Consider the following 21,544-nt stretch of genomic DNA (forward strand, 5'->3'; position numbering starts at 1 on the left):
CTTAGTATTTTGATAACTTGAGAAAAAGCTTGTAGTTATATAATCAAAATCAATACCTGTATTATGAATATATGAATAATTAGAGTAGTAGAAGTCGCTGAAGTCAACTGCGGGAAATTCATACTAAAATACAATGGAAATGGAACTTAATGTCAAGATGTAGTTTGTAAATTTTAATTTATTCCTCTGTGCCTGTCAGTCACAAAGAAGGAGGTGTGGCCACAGTGCCTCTTAGTCTCAGTGAAGGAGGTGTGGCCCTTTCCCCCCATAGGTCCCAGTGAAGGAGACATGGCCTCTGTGCCTGTCAGTCCTAGAGTAGGAGGTGTGGCCAAGGTGCCAGTTGGTCCCTGTGAAAGGGGTGTGTCCTGTGTGCCTGACAGTCCCAGTAAAAGAGACGTGGCCTTTGTGCCTATATGCTGCACTGAAAGGGGTGTGGTCTCTGCGCCTGTCAGTGCCTATGAAGGAGGTGTGGCCTTTGTGCCTGTGAGTTGTACTGATTGAGGTGTGACATCTATGCCTGTCAGTTCCAGTCAAGGAGGTGTGGCCCCTGCACATGCCAGTGCCTGTAAACAAGTCATGACCTTTGTGCTGTTTAGTCAAAGTGAAGGTGTGTCTATCAATCTCAGTGAAGAAGGTGTGGCCTATGTATCTATCAGTCTTAGTAAAGAAGGTGTGGCCTATGTGTCTGTCAGTCTCAGTGAAGAAGGTGTGGCCTATGTGTCTGTCAGTCTCAGTGAAGAAGGCATGGCCTATGTGTCTGTCAGTCTCAATGAAGAAGGTGTGGCCTATGTGTCTGTCAGTCTCAGTGAAGAAGGTGTGGCCTATGTGTCTGTCAGTCTCAGTGAAGAAGGTGTGGCCTATGTGTCTGTCAGTCTCAGTGAAGAAGGTGTGGCCTATGTGTCTGTCAGCCTCAGTGAAGAAGGTGTGGCCTATGTGTCTGTCAGTCTCAATGAAGAAGGTGTGGCCTATGTGTCTGTCAGTCTCAGTGAAGAAGGTGTGGCCTATGTGTCTGTCAGTCTCAGTGAAGAAGGTGTGGCCTATGTGTCTGTCAGTCTCAGTGAAGAAGGTGTGGCCTATGTGTCTGTCAGTCTCAGTGAAGAAGGTGTGGCCTATGTGTCTGTCAGTCTCAGTGAAGAAGGCGTGGCCTATGTGTCTGTCAGTCTCAATGAAGAAGGTGTGGCCTATGTGTCTGTCAGTCTCAGTGAAGAAGGTGTGGCCTATGTGTCTGTCAGTCTCAGTGAAGAAGGTGTGGCCTATGTGTCTGTCAGTCTCAGTGAAGAAGGTGTGGCCTATGTGTCTGTCAGCCTCAGTGAAGAAGGTGTGGCCTATGTGTCTGTCAGTCTCAATGAAGAAGGTGTGGCCTATGTGTCTGTCAGTCTCAGTGAAGAAGGTGTGGCCTATGTGTCTGTCAGTCTCAGTGAAGAAGGTGTGGCCTATGTGTCTGTCAGTCTCAGTGAAGAAGGTGTGGCCTATGTGTCTGTCAGTCTCAGTGAAGAAGGTGTGGCCTATGTGTCTGTCAGTCTCAGTGAGGAAGTCTATTCAATTCCAGCAACATTAAGAAGTTGGAAAATTCATGTAAAAAATGACTTACAAGTGTTTTTGCCATGTAAACATTAAGTGGTTTAAAAAACTGATGAAAAATCTGGGCACTTGAATAAAGGAGAGAGAGTATGTTATATTGTGTAAAAGTGTCTGAATTACCTACAGGGTCATTTCTTACCCAAAAACATTATGTGGAGTTGTGCAGCAGTAACTCTCACTGACACTTTCATGATTATTGAAAATGAAAGTAGACCAGCTACAGTTTAAAATACTGTAAGATCTGAGAAATTCATTACTCCTCTGTATAGCTGTTCAGAAGGTTTATGAGCTTGAAGTGTGTTTTATTTCAAATCGTGTACTTTAGTGTAAATGAACAGCTTGTATGAGCTATGTTTTAAATATTCATAGCTCAGCTGGATGATTCTAAGTACAAGAATAAATAAATATAATATTTTTAAATATAATGTATATCATTTTTAACACATCTTTGGCCGGAAGTCACACTGAACCTGAACTACGTGTAACGTTACACTCCTAAACGGAAAGCTGGGAAAAATAATTTCCAAATTTTCATCTTAAAATGTTGAATTCTAATTAATCCTGTCAGATGTATTGAGAAAGTGTTCCATTAATGATAAAAGTTTTCAGAGATGAGTTAAGAGCAAGATAATAACCAGCCAGTGAAATAAGCACCAAGACTTTTATGAGATGACTATAAAGGAAGCACATCTGCCATCTATAAAACAAAAAAAGGGATTATGTATGCTTCACTGAAAATAGGCAGTCTTTTGCATATTAATGGCTTCTTCTTTTTTCCTTCTTTCATTTTGTCCATATATTCTTCACATTTACATAAGTTCCACAATATTACTCATCAGCAAAAGTAAAGTTTTCAGAAAAAAAAAAAAAGTCATTCCCAGCAGGCTTTGCTGTTACTCAGGATGTCCTTCCCGTCTTGGGTGTAATTGAATTACGGTCTATAAGATGGATATCGTTGACTCAGCATTCTTTCACACTCTAACTTTAATGGCTAAGGCATACTTTATGGCTTTTGTGTCTGACGTATGGCCTCGGCCTAAAGGTTATTTCTCGAGTGCACACTTCATTAACCTTTGCTTCTTGTTTTCACTGGATTTCCCTTGCTGCAGCAACTCATCTGAGAGACAGAGAGAGAGACACCAGGATGCAAAGTCATGCTAGATAACGAGGTCTTCAGCGGATATGTTTCATCAAAGAAAATGCTCATTGAGACTTGGTGCAGTGGCTACATTATGTTTTTACATTATACATCCTCCACTGAGACACGGTGAATGGGTTACGGATGTGAAGGAAGGGTCTATGTGCTACGTTAATGTGTTTGCTTAACTTTCTATCAATCCATTGGTATAGACGGAATAGAAATTGATTAATCAGCCATTTTAAATCAGTATAAATAAATGAGTTGTTTAATCACCAGTTATATGACTGAAATGAAATGAGTTAGGATACTGTTGGCTTTAAGTGTGAGATGATTTTTTTTTTTTTTACCTCTGTTAGGATAACCTTACACAGAATTTTAGTGGTTGAAAATGACGCCTTCAAATTTTCTTATGAACAAGCACTCAGAGAGCAGATTTATTTTAAGAAATAAATGAGTGCAAAGCATTAAAACATCGTGATATTTCCATCCATAGGATTATCAGTGATTTCGTAGCCGCCTGTAAGATTTTGAAATGTCAAGTATATTTCAGAGGAAATGAATGTCATTGATCCATAAATCACCACTGAGCTAGAAATAACAGTTTTTTGAAGAGCTGTATTTGGCAAGACTAAAACATCTCAAGATCATCTAGTAAGGTTGTCAGAAGAGAAATGGGGGATTCTAGAGTTTGCTCACCTCAGGAAGCAATGTTTCACCAAAGCATTCAATTCTGATGACTTTTTATTTTTATTGACTGTTTATTTATTTGTTTGTGTATTCAAGAATTCTTTGAGCAGTTAACAAGCTAACATTATTATCGATCAAATCTGTGCCATGTAGATTAGATCTGAAAAATGTCCTCACTCAAATAAATACAGATTCACATACTGCTCATTAACACAGTGATAAGCGTCCAGTTATCGCTGCTCAGTCCTCAGCTATGAATTACTGTATGACTGCAGGATAAAAGTGAAGGAAAGAGGAGCACAGCAAGGGGGTGGGGCATATTCAAGATTCAAGATTCATATGACTGAAGAGGATAGGCAGCCTTCATGTTTTAAATGTTGCTGCTGTCCTTTGGTTGTTCCCTGTTCGGGGTCACCACAGTGGATCATTCAATCAGGGTTGCCACAGTGGGTCATCCAATCAGGGTCACCACAGTGGATCATGCAATCAGGGTCACCACAGTGGATTATGCAATCAGGGTCACCACAGTGGATCATCCAATCAGGGTCACCACAGTGAATCATACAAATCAGGATCACCACAGTGGATCATCCAATCAGGGTCACCACAGTGGATTATGCAATCAGGGTCACCACAGTGGATCATCCAATCAGGATCACCACAGTGGATCATCCAATCAGGGTTGCCACAGTGGATTATGCAATCAGGGTCACCACAGTGGATCATCCAATCAGGGTTGCCACAGTGGATTATGCAATCAGGGTCACCACAGTGGATCATCCAATCAGGGTTGCCACAGTGGATCATCCAATCAGGGTCACCACAGTGGATCATGCAATCAGGGTCACCACAGTGGATCATCCAATCAGGGTCACCACAGTGAATCATACAAATCAGGATCACCACAGTGGAATCTACAAACAGGGTCACCACAGTGGATCATCCAATTAGGGTCAACACAGTGGATCATCCAATCAGGGTCGATACTGTGGATCTTCCAATCAGGGTCGCCACAGTGGATCATCCTGTCAGGGTCGATACTGTGGATCTTCCAATCAGGGTTGCCACAGTGGATCATCCAGTCAGGGTCGCCATAGTGGATCATTTCATCAAGTTCACCACAGAGGATCATCCAGTCAGGGTCGCCATAGTGGATCATTTCATCAAGTTCACCACAGAGGATCATCCAGTCAGGGTCGCCATAGTGGATCATTTCATCAAGTTCACCACAGAGGATCATCCAGTCAGGGTCGCCATAGTGGATCATTTCATCAAGTTCACCACAGAGGATCATCCAGTCAGGGTCGCCATAGTGGATCATTTCATCAAGTTCACCACAGAGGATCATCCAGTCAGGGTCGCCATAGTGGATCATTTCATCAAGTTCACCACAGAGGATCATCCAGTCAGGGTCGCCATAGTGGATCATTTCATCAAGTTCACCACAGAGGATCATCCACTTTGATTTTGGCACAGATTTTACACCAGATGCCTTTCTTGACACAACCTGCGTTGGTTACAAGCCTTGGTTCCATGCATGGAATTGAACTCGGGCCATTGCAGTGAGAGAGCAGGACCCTTTGAATCATTTGAATTATCTAAATGATATAATGTTCAATAAATAGGAAAGCCTATTTCAGACATATCTTCTATAATCTGCCTCATCAGACACTGATTTATCTGGAACATTTTACTGGGGCAGAGCAAAATTTTACGCCTCTGTAGGAGACCAATTAGCCAATAATATATTCATTTATTCATTCGTTCTTTTCTATTTTTTCACCTGTCTATCTGACATAAAACCAAACCAGGAGGCTTGTAGTGCAATATCAAAAATGATTATTTAGATTATATCTACCTTATTTTTCCAGGCAATGTCTAATAAAATAAGAATGTAACCCAAATGGTTGCTAAATGGATATACCCCTTTAACAGAAGATTTAATGGTGTCTCAACATCTTTATCCACACATCTAAACTTCAATGTCAGATGCTGGTACTTACATTCGCTGCCCTCTCCAGGTGGCTGATAAAACGAGAGCCCCAAGCTGATCAAGGCTGCGATTTCAAGGATGATGAGCGTCACATCTTGTAGCGCTTCCCACACTAACTGTAAGAAAGTTTTTGGCTTCTTTGGAGGTATAAGGTTTCGACCGTAGACTTCTCTCCTCTTTTCTAGGTCAGCTGGATCTCCCGTCAAACCTGGGGAGAAAAAAGCAAACATATTTGAACCTTTAACTATAGACTGTAATAAAGAATCCATATCTATCTGAAAGTACTGTACTGACTCATGCACAGGTGCACATCAGCTACCAAATATTGATTTACATTCACTCAGGAAGTCCATCAAGACAGAACATACTCTAATCCAAGCCTTTGGTACTGCACAACATCAGATCTGGCCTCAAGCGTGTTAAAAAAAAAAACACTAACATTTCATTTAGCAGCTCCAAAAATGGCACAACATCCTGTGCCCACGTCTGAAAAAGTGAGCAATCTAGCTCTCTTGCTAACACTGGGCCTTTGTGTCATGCACGGTCTCAAATTATCCTACTGACTCAGAACACAGCTCACACACTTACACTTATGTAAAGCCCTCGGTGCATGTAAGTGCAACACATTTCTGACAGCAATTCCATTTGCTCACGGAGACACCATTAAAGTGCTAAGGATGTGGAAGCAGATAATGTAAGTCTGAAAGAGTGTGATATTTACAGCACAGGTCATCTACCGAAAGATCATATCTCACTCATTTTTAAAAACCTCTACACCAAACATGTTTCTATATGGTACAGGAAAGTGAGGGCCAAGGATACGATTAAAACATGGGATGCGTCAATAGCGATACTGGAATCGTTGTGATGCCATGTCTATTTATTTGTAAATAATATTCTGATATTAATATCTGATATCACGTAATACTATATGACATAAGCCTAATAGCTAATGAGCAGATGACATAAAATGGCAGTGATCTGAAAGCAAAGCAACCTGCAAACTGTGTTCTGTGGAAATATCACAAGGATGAACGACAGCGTCTTCCTACAACACAAATAACCTGGTTAAACATCCATCCCTCCATCCATCCATCCATTTTCTGTACCCCTCATCCTGCACAAGGTTGCATGAATCCTGGAGCCTATTCAAGGAGACTTAGGGAACAATACATCGTGGCAACTCATCACAGGACACAGTCTCACACACTCACACACATATTTACACAATACATGCAATTTAATTCCATTTTAAATTCACTGCAATTTTATTTGTATAGAGCTGAGGGGTCTGCATCACACTCCAGGGTTGGGGGTTGCACACTTGCTCAAGTGGTTAAGTCTCTGGGTTGTTGATCAGAGGATCACCCCAGCACTACCAAGTTGCCACTGTTGGGCCCTTGAGCAAGACCCTTAACCCTCACTGCTCTATGGGGTGCTGTATCATGGCTGACCCTGTACAAATATGCTAACTACTGAGCTACAAACCTGCAGCAGAGTAGCATATTCTGGCTAGGTTTATAAAAAAATGTACTGAGACAATGCGAGAACTGTTCTGAAACAATACAGGTCATGGACAAGGAAGGATTCTGGCATGATGAAAACAAAAAAGCTTTTTTAGAAGTGAGATAAAAACCTACTTTCTACATCAACCCTACTGAGACTTCTTGGTTTGGTTGAGTCTCAGGTGACGGATAAAAGAGAGCGGACCATTTTTAATGTAAAGACACAGTAATAATGAGGAGAGCAAATGCTAGAATACTGTAGTGAACATTTCCTCATAACCAAAATACACCACAGTGTGTCATTAACTAAAGTCATTAATGTCCCATAACATGCCACAAAATCAATCAGGTGTCTTACCTAACTGTGTCCGGAATAACTCACAATAGACCTTGTTGTTTATTAGACATTCAATATAATAAACAGGCTGGTTTAATATGTTAAAAAACCCTGGTGTGTACTATTCTAGTATAACCACATGATTATATTTTTAACCTAGAAATGACCTGAATACAATTCATTAATGAATAACTCATTGTGCTTTTTGTTTCTGGTTACATTTTGTGTTGTGGAACTTATCCTGTTATATGGTTAACTTATTCCTTATCAAAGCATCACGTTTTTCAACCATATCTGCAGTTACTTTAAATTTCACAACTGCGTGATTGCAGAAATAAACAACGAAAAGGTACCAGACTCCACAATATTTAGAGTAGCTTGCAATCGTTCAAAATTACGGCAGATTGTTTGCAGATTTGGACCAAGACATGTCAAAGTGACGTCAACGCAACTCGCTTACTTCGATTGAAGTACGTCAAAATTGAGTACAGCTACCATAAAAAATAATCGCATAGGAGTCTTCTCTGGTAGAAGGTTAGAGGAAGACTCTCGTGCTTTCACTTTCGCTAATTCAAAAAACTCTGCAAGGTGCAAATTTTGAAAATCAAGTCTTTTCGTTTGGAGCAATCAGGACTGAAATAAGGAGCTTTAAAAGACATTTTGCTTTCAAAATGGAAAATGCAGACATCTTAGGAGCTCCGGCACTCAATAAAAACTGCCTACTCAGGAACCCAGACAGCCTTTTCTGCCATAGAACAGGAAAGGACAGTACAGTAATACTGTGTGTTGAATCACATAATCAATTGTTTAAGCAATTACAGGTTCATTTAAACATCTGTCTGTTATTTGTCATTTGTGTTGGGTTTCTGGGTAAATTTTCCTACGGATCTCTACAGTCATGCTGACTCAATCCCTCATCTACAAACACACTGATTCAATCACTCATCTACCGCACGCCTGACGCTTCACTCGAGCTCATAAAGTCATAAAAGAAGCCCTTAATATGGCAGGGATTTAAACAAGGGACGCCACAAGCGAAATGTTAAATACAGGAATGAAACGGACCTCAGTGTTCAAACTCTAAACTGCAGGTGACTGTGAGTGACATTTAGCAGTAAAATCCCCCCCTCTTTGCTTGACATAAACAGGCTTATCAATATCATCACAACAGCAGAATCAAAAGGTTACGTGAGACTGCAAATGGCAACCTGCAAACAAAGTGGCCCAGAGCGAGAAACCTGCTGGAAAAATGGAGGAAAACTGACGTTAATGTGGTTTCAGTCTGCAATCTCAACCGCGCCGGTGCCTTCGAGTGCTGAACAAACACCGCTTTACTGATGCTGAGTGACTGAAAACCTTCATAGGCAGATTACATAAGCAGCAGCCGCTTTCTGAGAGCACTCACCACCTCACTATTAGTGTTTAACAGACATCTGTCCAGTCTTAACCTCCAGTCACACAGCAGAAAATGACATTTCAACAAGCAGATATAGCGGGATATATAGTCACATCTAGCTAGTATTTTCTTTTATAATGCTGCAGTGAACCAAATCGAACCTATTTTTACTAAAGCTGGAAATAGTCTTGCTCTATTCATTTTTAGCATTCATTTCTAAAAAGAAAGCCTTGTGCTAATATCTAGAAGTAGGTTTAATAAGTTTATATTTGCTTTGTAAAAAGAAACTATTTGTTAAATTTCACTATACAATGAATAGTCTCAGACCTCACACCCATGAACAGTTGGCTGAATCTCTGGTGCATATGGCACACAAAATTGGAAACACTTCAGGAGTTTTGAAGTCATCATCTGATTGGTTGGATTCTACAGGATTCAGAGGAGGCGTTTCACGATTTTTTTAACAGTCCACCTGGAAACAAAGCTCCTCTTCCCTCATGGATGAAGGAAGCTGTCGTGTTTATAACTACAAAAATGAGCACTTATGAGGATCATCTAAACACTGGATTTTCCAAAGAATATAGACTCATTAACTAAAAGCTGCTATGGAGTCCAGAGCTTCTGCAATCAGTGTGAACGTCTGGACTAGCTAATGTTAAAATAGAATTATGTGGTCAGTCAGATTAAACAAATATAGTTTACATAAAAAGTTTCTCAACAAAATCTGCACATACTTTTCTATACACATACTGACATAGCTTTATTTAATGATGTACATATTTACATATTTATTTGCACTTGTTCATTTGCACAATTTCTACTTTTTGCACTTCTGGGAGATGCTAAACTAATCTATCTATCTATCTATCTATCTATCTATCTATCTATCTATCTATCTATCTATCTATCTATCTATCTATCTATCTATCTATCTATCTATCTATCTATCTATCTATCTAATTTCTTATACAAAATTTAGTTTAATCTTAATAACTAGATTAAATGATGTAGCGTGAGTGTGATCAGTTCATGTAGTATTAATGTTACACTGTGAAATCTCACAAGGATGTTGGGAACCACTGGATAAGTATAGTATTAAATTTAGCCAATTACAGCATGTAGGGTAGAATAGCAGATTGGTAACGTGTCTGTTGCAAATGCCAGTGTTTGATTTTCGGCTCAGGTGTGAGCTCAGTGTTTGACTATATTTAGGGATTTGAAAATACGCTCTCAGTGTATACAATGATGTATTTTTCACTTAATAAGATGGCTTTTTTGCAGCACAGACTCGACCAGAACAATAATTTTTACACCTGATATGTTTAAGTGGAATTCCTGATATTTTGTATAAATCCACTGGGACATTTCACTGCTTCTATCACTCCACTTGTGTGTTCACTACATAAAATACAAATTTCAGAAACATTACAACTGTGGCTACATTCACTATGGACTATCCAGCTGTGGCTTCTTTAGGATTTCTGCTGACGGAGCAAAAAATGAGCAAGACATTATTCAATCATTTCTTTTTAGTTTACAGAACAGTACCATAAAAGCAATATCACGCTCGCAATCATGCTGCTGTAGAGAATATCAGTGCAGCTGTGATCAGCTAAGGCCGAATCATATAACAGCGCCGTTGTTTATATGCTCTTGTGTAATTACATGGACATGCTGTGCTACAGGAAAATACACACACCCTTTAATATGGCCTGCAATGTCCAATATATATGTGGTACAGTATACTGTAATATCAATATAATGCTAAATTATATTATGATACGCTTCTACAATTTTGTGAGTATCATGACGTCTTTTATTTAAAAAAGTAGGTGTTGTGATATGTTTTATTTTTTACATTACATTACATTACGTTTACTCAGTCAGCAAACTCGACTTCCTAGGATACAACACAACATATAAACACATGGCGGCTATGGACTACAATTCCCAGAACTCAAAAAGTCTCACACACATACACACACACTCTTCAAAAGAGACTTTCACACACCACAAGTATACACTCAGTCTGTCTCACGTTTCTGAGAGTAACAAGCCTGTTGTTTAGCTGAAAGCTGATCTGGTTTTGACCTTGACCTGTTTCCTGGTTTATTGTCTGTTCATTGATTGCCTGACCCAAGCCTGCTTTTGACCTTCTGGATTTGTCTGCCTCTCAGTTATTAAAATGAATTCAATTTCAAATACCAACATATGGATAAATTACAATCAGACTAATGCACAATGGAAAAAAATGGTCAATGGACAAAGGTCAACACCTGTACGATCCCTATCACTTTAAAAGGTGCCACCATTTTCTATGTATATCACCTGAGCTAGATTACATCTTATTTCCCTTTCTATGAAGATATGCATGGCCATGATGCATCACAGAGTCTTGCAGTCTTATCTATAGATACACCAGGAAACCAGCAGATCTTAGCAACTGTGATGAGAATAAACCACAGCCTACAGAACGCTGCAAGAAACACAACCATTTATACCGAGACACAGGAATCCCCACTAATGAAGCCTGAACCACGCATTACGGATGCTGTGTGGTTTTATTCATGTCACTTTCTGCACAACACAAGTGCATTAGGAAAAGATTTCATCCCACACAACACACTTTTCAAATCAGGGCTTTTTCGTAACTCTTTTCATGCAAGCCAGACCTCTGCTAACATTGGCAAGCTACAATTAAGTAAATCATTGAAGTCATGCTAGCACGGTGTCACCAAGGCGAGTCCTGCCTGAAAGGGCCTCATTAAGCCAGTTTCAAGATGAAATGCCCGCAGAAGGCACTGGAGGGAGAAATAAAAAACAGGTATTTTAAGTGACAATGGCCAATTACACAGCATTTTTCTTGCTGATGAATAAGCAAAGGCGGTTGAGACGTGCAAGCAAAGCAAGAGTTGACTTGTGTCATCAATAAATTATGAGATATTATAGGCAGTATATACAGCATACTGTATACAATATGGTTTGTTCTTCTGTGGCGGTATGCTGATATTACCCTGGATTCTGTGGCTCTGGATAAACAACTCAAAGACTTGCAAGCCAGATACACACCAACAATTTGTCCTCTGGTGAACTCTGGTATGTCTCCCATTATTCTGTGTGGATTGCAATATTTTATGTATAGTTCTGCTACAGCTCTGATAATTCGACCTTCACTCTCTGCTCTTACTTATTCAATGTAAAATCACTAACCATTGACCAGGCAGCAATTTCAGGGTACCTTAGCTTTATCTTCACCATCAGGTCAACCTTCAGAATGGGAAAACTGTGTGATCTCAGTGATTGTCACTGTTGGTTGGTGTCTGCTTTTTCTTCAGCAAGAACGGGGGATTTTTATCAAGATGGAGGGAATCATGAATTCTCTTGTGCTTCAATGGTCTTATTTAAAAGCATTTTAACTGCTTTTCTTGTACATTTGTCTATTTCGCACATTGTCTATCAGTCCATCTAGCATATAGTATTTTTGTACTAGTTTACTGTACAGATTTCACACTGTGTCTTGCATCCCTACTGCACTTTTTGTTTATTAATCTTAATCTCTTTTGGGTTTTTTTTTTGTACCCTTACTGTATTTTAAATGTACCAAACTGCTACAACTTAATTTCCCTCCAGGGATTAATAAAGTTATTATTCTAGCTACAAATACCAGTCGATTCTACTTCAAAGTCAGCATGACAATGACCCAAAGCATACATCCAAGTCAACAAAGGAACGTCTTAACCAAAAGAAGATCAATGTTTTTGACTGAGCTACCCAGAGCCCAGACATGAATCCAACTGAAAATCTGTGGGGTGATCTGAAGCAGGCTGTTTACAGGTAAAGCCCAAGAAAGAGTGGGAAAATATAGCCAAGTCAAGATGTGCCATGCTGATAAACGCTTAACCAAAACGACAAAAGGTATCATGGATGGCTTGGTTAATTCTACTGGTGTACCAGCAGGGGTTTGTTTATACCCTGTGCCATGTGTCTTTGTTTATGTTTTGTGTTCTCACGTGTTTGCCCCGCCTGATCCTTAACCCGTTCCTGCCTCTGCACACCTGTCCCTCTTGTTTCACTATCTGCCTCCCTAATTTATACCTGTTGTCTTATGTGTGTTTTTTGTGAGTCGTTGTCATTGTGTGTTGTTTGTTACTTGGTGTTCTCTGATTTATGTCCTTGGTTTTTGCATCTTGTTCTGTATTTTAGTTCCTAATTCTGCCCTAATGTTTTCCGGAGTCTGTTCATTTTGTTATTTTAATAATAAACCCTTGTCTAACGTCTATCCCTGCACTTGGGTCTGATTTTTCCCCGTCTGGCATCCCGTGTCCTGACAAAAGGTGCTTCAATATACAAATGCTTTAAAGTAGAGTTTAAGTGTGTGCACAGTTACAAAACTAATTTCTGATTGTTTTTCACTAATATACAGTATACTTAATATAAAGAAGGTAAATTTCCCATTGGGATGAATAAAGTATATATATCTATCTATCTATCTGTAAGCCAGCAGAAGCAGTGTCATGCTCTGGGCAATGTTCTGCTGAAATCTAGGGTCCTGGCATTCATGTGGACAATACTTTGATACGTGCCACCTACCTAAACCTTGCTGACCATCGCAGATCAGCTACACTCCTACCTGTCAACAGTCTTACCTAATGGCAGTGGCCTCACTCAGCAGGAGAATGCTCCCTGCTATACAGCACGAATTGTTCAGGAATGATGTGAGGAACATGACAGGGTGTTGACGTGGCCTCCAAATTCCCCATATCTCAATCCAATCGAGAATCTGTGGGATGTTCTGGACAAACAAGTCTAATCCATGGAAGCTCCACTTCGCAATTTACAGGACTTAAAGTATCTGCTGCTAACATCTTGGTGCCAGATACTGTACCACAGCACACCTTCAGAGGTCTTGTGGAGTTCATGCCTTGATGCGTCAGAGCTGTTTGAGTGGCACAAGGAAACCTACACAATATTAGGCAGGTGGTTTTAATGTTATGGCTGATTGGTGTGTGAGTAAGTGCTCAAGCTAGCAACTAAAGTGGGTAAAATGGAGTGTGCTAGCCTTTTTATACAGGTGCTGCATAGAGTGCACAAGACTATCTTTGGCTTTTGCTTTCACTATAATTCAAATACACTGGAAAATTCGCTAGAGGTAAAGACATAATGAGATTAAACTGCCAAAAGCAGGTAAATCTGAATACATTGAGACAACAACATTGTCATACAGTGGCGCATTAAGATACAGCTTTTATAAATAATACGATTTTTTATGTAATATGATTAAAAAATATTTTACAAAATTTAATTGCCCTTGAATGCTCTTTAATCCTATCAGACTGGCTAAAAGACCACGCTGATGCATTTCAGCTATTTCAGTGATAAAGATGTACTTTCATTCCCATAAAACTTCGTAAACTAGAAAGCTCATGTTTATTTGGATAATCTCTCCATCACCCCACTGTGGAGCAATTTGTTCTGCTGCTTCCGGTCTGATGTACCGGTTGTTAGTTTTCTATCAAATTGTTTTAATCCACAACACCTTGCCTAGAGTTACACACATTTATAGTATAGAAGGATGTTCATATTGTATAACCCAAGCTTCGCCATGCAATTTGCTAAGGTGTCGAATCTGGGGCTATTAGTGTCAAAAACGAGAATACAATAACACCAAAGCTTGCAAAAGCCTCCAGGTGTTCATTCAAGTCATGTGGAAATCATTTTGGAAATGCTCAGTGATAAAAGGTCCGCTTGTGTCCTGTAATACCTCTGGCTTGTATTACTTTTTGTCACTGTTCTTCGTAAATCCTGTTTGGACTTAGGAACTTATTAACTGGTAGCGATACACACTCTGCAGCACCTGTGTAAACCTGATAGGGCCATCACTCCTGTTTTCCAAGTCCTTCAGTAAACGGGATTCATTAGGCTGGACAGTATTAACATTCATGTTCACTTGTGACAACATTAAGCTCCTTCGGGAACAAGCTCTTCAATGAATGGGATTTTTTTTAATGTTTGTTGTTTTTTTTGGTAGTGATTATACTGGGCACAGCGACTGTGATATTATCCTCAGCCAGGGAAAGCAAAGCGTGCAATTTGGCAGAACACGGTGTGCAACAACTTTCCAATTGAATAGCAAGAAGAGTAATAAACAGCACTGATGATGTAGGGGGGGAGCTTTTAATGCGCTGAACAATATAATGACGCTGACTATCAAAAAACAATCAGTGATATCCTCTTCATCAGTCTTTGACCTTGGGATCTTCTGCACTGCGTCAGACTGCCAGGCCGGAACGGAGCGCATTATCTGATGATGCTGAGAAGATTGTTTAAATCGAAAAAAGTTCATACGACAGAAGATAAAATGCTGTCTGCTTCCATGGGAACACGACGTGAATTCGAGAGAGAAACAGATGTGTGTATTGAGGTTAGAGAGGGATAATTAATAGTGCACTAAAACATGTTTGCTTCAGTAGGGTGAGAGAGAGAGAAGCAGAGAAAGTGTGGGTTTTTTAAACCATTCCAACCGCGAGGAAAGAATGCCCAGGTTGCAAATAGCACAGACGACTAAAAATAACCTCATTAAAGATTCCCTTTTAATTGCGCCTCTGTGTGGAAGCTCTCCCCCGCTGTGGCTCCTCATTGATCCCTCCATGTGCTGCATCATTTCCAGCATGTGTGGATCCCTCTGCTTTCAGCCCTAGGTAACCTTTACAGCTCGTTGTTGGAGGGGGAAGCCTACCGCAGTGTACTGGGACAAAGCAGCGAGAGGAGTTTCCGGAAAACTGAACTAGAAATGTGTAACCTAAACTGCACTCAGCTATTTATTTATTTATTTATTTATTTATTTCACATTTGAATTTGCTGCCATCTTAAGAGCTGTTCTTTACTGCGCTGATCATTTATCAGCAGGCATTGCGACCTCGCTGAATTTACAAGCAATACTGATAGCTAGAAAACATTTCATTTCATTAACAGACGTGCAGTAGTCAAAAACATGATCTCTGTACTGTTATTTTCAAATGTAGGAAATGCTTCATTAACACGTTCTCATGTTTGTTTGTTTTTTGTACTTGATCACACAGAATTTGACCCTAAAAATGAGTAAACCTTCAGACGCATCATGCAGAATGTATTTAGCTCTGTTCATGTTGGTTGCTGCTGTGTGCTGCTAGCACTGCTGAATTCGATGTTTAAGATGTAGCATTTAAACAGCGTCTTTAATGCGAGGGGAGAGCGAGGACGGCCGACCCGAGCGTGCATCAGTCATTAAAAATTCACAAGCATAATGATTGCTGCATTCATTATGTAATTGACCTGTTTTACTGACAGCCTCATCGCTTTCTGGCTGAAATGATAGCAGTAACAAGATCTCTGGCAGTCACCTATTGATGAGTATGGCTTATGGATACCTTTCCTTTATCAAGCAACAACACTTCTTACTTTTTATACCAAACTTTCTTTTTGTAGCATATATTTCATACTACCCATTTTACAGAACTCTTATTTACTCCACTGTCACTACATGTAACATAGTCCATGTTACCTCTTCTTATTTCATCTTATTTCTATTCATTCTTTTTTTTACTTAGCTCTTAAACTTATACACTGTATATAACTGACAAATAACATTTTGAATCATGAATCTGAACTACATTTACACACACTGAGCCATCTCACTGTTCTAACATCCATTTATATTCATATATATTCAATAAATAAATTTATATTTTTCCATATACTTCCATATTCTTCTTTCCTTTCCGACTTACATACAGTAGCTAATTCTATTAATAACAGAATTTTATTTTATTGAACAAGTAAAAGATTCTTAGTATATTTTTGTACTTTATTTAATTCTCTTTATTCATGTTGATTTTATTTTTATGACGCAGCCAGTCGACACTGTTGTATGTCGCAATTTGAAGAAATAAATTTTAAAAAAAAATCTTTTTAAAATTCCATTTAATTTGCATTCCATTTAATTCTAAATATTTTAGAACATTTTTGGAAAAAATAAAATACTAGACTAGCACTTATTGGTGGGTGATCTGGCAAACCAAAATAAATAAATAAATAAATAAATGAAAAAATAAATAAATAAATAAATATTTTTTTTTAAATTTCAATTTTTACAATTTTATCATGACTATTTTCCCAGAGAAGCCTTGGGCCAAAGTACTCTTTTAAAAAAAATATATATAATAAAATGCACTAACTAACAAAATGTGAATTCTCGTAAAAGTATTATTTCTAAAAGAAGAACTCCAATCCACCAAAAAATTGAATGCATATTTAATCATTAAAAAAACAAATATCTTTAGTTTAAAAAAAGGTTTAAAAGAAAAACATACTTTAAAATGAGAAATAAGTGAGTATTTAAATATGCTTAAAAATTGTATGTATTAAGTGAGTAGGTTTACATTTTATTTAACATTTTAAAACAAGCGATTTGTATTTATTTAGGGGTTTTTTTTTCACTTCTTTAAGCGTAAAAATATTTTAATAAAATGATAAATTATTACTAAAAATATTTAGGAATCCAGCCAGCCAGAATACATAGTCTTATAAAGTTGCTTTATATAATATAATTATTATTATTTATATTATATTCTTGGCCAGGAAAAGTATCCTGGCATCAGTGATGTCTTTTCAGCACTTGTTTTCTCATAAACACATTTGTTAATTCAGCTCTTTCTGTTTCTGCTGGTGGTGCTGTTACACTCTCACTCTTTGGGGTGCTTCATGGTGGTTCAATAAATTTGTCATGTTTCCTCAACACGCCACTCATGCTTTTCTTTGGGTTATTCGGCCCCTTGCGTAAAATCCAGCAGTTCCATATAACCAGCACTAAATTTTTTAGGCACCTATCACTCTGTCCTGTTGGGATGAAAAATGTAAGCTACAGAATTCTTGGCTCATGCGTCTTTCTGAGAGAATGCAAGCTAGAGTAACGAATAGAGCAAAGTCTGGTTTGTAAACTGTATTAATCATTCACGGTCTGAAATCGATTCTTTTCCAATAACGGCATGTCCCAAAGAGTTACACTGCACTTAGCACAGCAGTTTGCAAATGATTACAATTTTTCATTCATTAATGAACGTGACCATATTTTTAAAGTTTTTTTTATAGTTACTGTACACTTATCAGCCATATCATTAAAACTACCTGCTTAATATTGTGTAGGTTTTTCTTGGACTCCACAAGACCTCTGAAGGTGTGCTGTGGCATCTGGCACCAAGACGTTTGCAGCAGATATTTTTAAGTCCTGTAAATTATGAGATAGGGCCTCCATGGCTTGTCCAGTACCTCCCACAGATGCTTGATCAGATTGAGATCTGGGGATTTTGCAGGCCAAATCAACAACTTGAACTCTTTGTCAACCATTCCTGAACAGTGTGTCAGAGAGCATTATCCTGCCGTTAGGGTCCACTGTCATCTGGGAAGACTGTTGCCATGAAGGGGTGTATATAGTAATGAAGAGGTGTATTAGACCAGCAGCAATATTTAGGTAGGTGGAACATGTCAATGTAACATCCACATAAATGCAAGTATACAAACTTCCTCAGAAGAACATTGCCCAGAGCATCACAAAGAGCTTGAATTCTTCGCATAGTGCACCCTTGTGCCATTCACACACCTGACCATCCCCATGATGGAAAAGAAAACGTGGTTCATCAGACCAGTCCATCTTCCATCGCTCCATGGTCCAGTTCTGATTCTCAAGTGGCCACTGTAAGCAATTTTGGTGGTGTAGCATGGGTACTCTGACCTTTCTGCGTCTATGCAGCTCCATACAAAGTAAACACTGTGTATTCTGACAGCTTTCTATCACAACCAGCATTGATGTTTTTCCAGTAATTTGTGCTACAGTAGCTCTTTTGTTGGAGTGGACCAGACAGCTAACCTTCACACACATCAGTGAGGCTTGAGCATCCATCACCCTGTCACTGGTTCACCGGACGGCAGGTACTAACCAGTGCATACTGGGAAAACCCCACAAGACCTGCTATTTTTCAGTTGTCCAGCTATCACAATTTGGCTCTTGTCGAAGTCACTTAGATCCTTACATTTGCCCATTCTTCCTGTTTCCAACACATTCATTTTGAGAACTGACCACTTACTGCCCACCCTCCCACAGTAACAACATAATTACTGTTATTTACTTCACCTGTCAGTGGTTTTAATTTTCTGGCTGATCAGTGTATATAGTTAGGAATAGACATATTCCGTCCTCTATCCATATCATTTTCCAAAGGCCACCAAATTGTTCCTCTTGCTAATGGAAAAGCTTGAACACAATGCCATTGGTTGAGCCAGAGACGGCAAGATTGCATATTTTATCAGTGTGCTTTCTCTTTTTTTTCTTCTTTTCTTTGCCAAGGATAAAAATAGATTGCCATGGAAACCCTACACATTGCACAGGTTCTCACAATGACCTCATACACACAGGTATTTCATACCCCCCACCTTCTCACTGTCTCTCTCTTTCTCTCTCTCTCTCTCTCTCTCTCTCTCTCTCTCACACACACACACACACACAAAGCAACCTCCATATGTTAACGCAGTGAATGCGTATGACACTCAGATGCGACGTCAGAGGAGCCCTGTTGCTATGGGTTCTTCTCAGCCGCATTTTCGCTACATCGGCAGTCTTGAATGCAAGTGCAGGTATTTTTAGAGATACTGAAATAATTAAAGGACACGGCTTTCTTATAAACTTAGAAGTTACTACTGTCAGTAAAGGATGTCAAAACATAAGATATAAAAAATAGAACCTAAATATTGCTTTTAAAAAAAGATCTAAATTAGTGTAGAGTCGCTGTATTGTACAAGTCACAGTGTACTGTAGTAGGAATTTCTTATTTCACATAATGTTTGTACTGTCTTATGAAATTCTTTATGAATTATATTTCCTGAGCAAAAGCCTTTGCTAAATACAGTCATATGTCAGGGTCTATTGTAAAAGTGGTTTCATTTAAATACACTTATGTGTAAATTTTCTGTTGCATCCCAAAGACTTGTGTAATGTTAGAATATACAATAGCATCTGTGTCATTGATTAAAACTTGTGCCATCACTGAAAAAATGAGCCTTGGCCGCCCATGACCCTCTCGCCGGTTCACCACTTTTCCTTCCTTGGACCACTTTTGATAGATACTGACCACTGCAGACCGGGAACACCCCATAAGAGCTGCAGTTTTGGAAATGCTCTGATCCAGTGGTCTAGCCATCACAATTTGTCAAACTCGCTCAAATCCTTACACTTGCTAATTTTTCCTGCTTCTAACACATCAACTTTGAGGACAAAATGTTCACTTGCTGCCTAATATATCCCACCCACTAACAGGTGCCATGATGAGGAGATCATCAGTGTTAATCAGTTCACCTGTCAGTGCTCATAATGTTATGCCTGATCAGTGTATGAACACATAGAGTCCCATGAACGTGGTTTTCTATGTGGTCCAAATTATACAGTTTTGCAAGAAAACTCATGAGAAGTTCACTTGTGGTGAGAAACCAATCCAACCAACAAACCAGCCTGTACAGCAATACCTAATAGGAGTGTTTGGTTAGCTAATGGCATGCAGCATGAATTGCAGGTCAACATGCCTGGAAGATCTTGAATGATGAAGAATTCTGTAGGTGAGAACATCATGGCGATTCTAAAAAACAAAGCACACTTCTACGTTTTTATAAAACTCATAGATCTTCTCTGAAACATGTGAACTGAAACATTTACAGCATTTGGCAGATGCCCTTACCCAGAGCTACTTACATTTTATCTCATTTTATACAACTGAGCAACAGAGGGTTAGGGGCTACTTCTACACTTAAAAAGAAATCCACAATAAGCTCCCAGAGCTGCTGACTACACATCTTGATGGATGATGGAGCACTCTGACCAATGAGGGGACAGTTTACTCACATGTAGACTTGCATAAACACATTTTGGTCATCTACAAGTCTGCATATGTAATTAGTAAGTTTATAGATCATGAATGGGCTTTTATTTCCATTTTCTAGCACCAACAAACCACACTATATACATACACTGCCAGTCAAAAGTTAGGAGTCACATAGAAACCATGCCTTTTCAATTAAAATAACATTAAATTAATTTAAAAAAAAAAAACCAAACACACAGTCTAGACATTTATACAATCTAGAAAATGATTAAAATGATGACTATACCTGGAAGCTGCTGATTTTTAATGGAACATCTACACAGGCATAAAGAGGATTATTTTCAGCAACCGTCACTCCTGTTTTCTAATAGCACACTGTGGAAGTTAATCCAGGTTTATCATGTTTAAATGCTAATTGATCATTAGAAAACCCCACTGTAATTATGCAAGCACAGCTGAACACCATTGTACTGATTAAAGAAGCAATAAAAATTGACCTTCTTTAGGCTAGCTGAGTATCCGGAGAATCAGCAGTTGTGGCTTTGATTATAGATTATAGACACAAAATGGTCAGGGGGGAAAAAAAAACCCTCTTCTGTATCTCATCAGTCTGTTCCTGTAGTAAGAAAGGAAGGCTATTCAGTGTGAAAAATTGCCAAGAAACTGAAGATTTCATACAACAGCATGTGTAGTGCCTCTCTTCAAAGAACAGCACAAACTGGATCTAACCAGGAGAGAAAGAGAAGTGGGAGGCCTCCGGTGCACAACCGAGCAAGAGGACAAGTGCATCAGAGTGTCTAGTTTGAGAAACAGACGTCTCACAGGTCCTCAAATGAAGGCTTCATTGAATCGTAGCCGCAAAACACCAGTCTCACTATCTACAGTCAAGAGGCAGAGCTGCAAAGAAAAAGCCATATCTGAGGCTGGCCAAAAGAAGGAAGGGATTAAAAAAAAAGTAGACAGAGACATTGGACAGAGAAAGACTGGAAAAAAAGACTAGT

The 21,544-nt window shown here is 39.1% G+C and overlaps 1 protein-coding gene across 12 annotated transcripts in view; it reads right to left on the minus strand.

The window, feature by feature from the left end:
• atp2b2 (ATPase plasma membrane Ca2+ transporting 2) overlaps nt 1-21,544 on the minus strand; it is a 177,544-nt gene that overhangs the window by 53,162 nt on the left and 102,838 nt on the right. For all 12 annotated transcript variants that reach the window (XM_058373604.1, XM_058373600.1, XM_058373607.1 and 9 more), the window contains exon 3: nt 5,413-5,610. In XM_058373604.1, coding sequence (XP_058229587.1) covers nt 5,413-5,610 — 198 coding nt within the window. The remainder of the gene's footprint in view (nt 1-5,412; nt 5,611-21,544) is intronic.

This window comes from Hemibagrus wyckioides, linkage group LG21 (genome assembly GCF_019097595.1).
Source record: "Hemibagrus wyckioides isolate EC202008001 linkage group LG21, SWU_Hwy_1.0, whole genome shotgun sequence".
NCBI lineage: Eukaryota > Metazoa > Chordata > Actinopteri > Siluriformes > Bagridae > Hemibagrus > Hemibagrus wyckioides.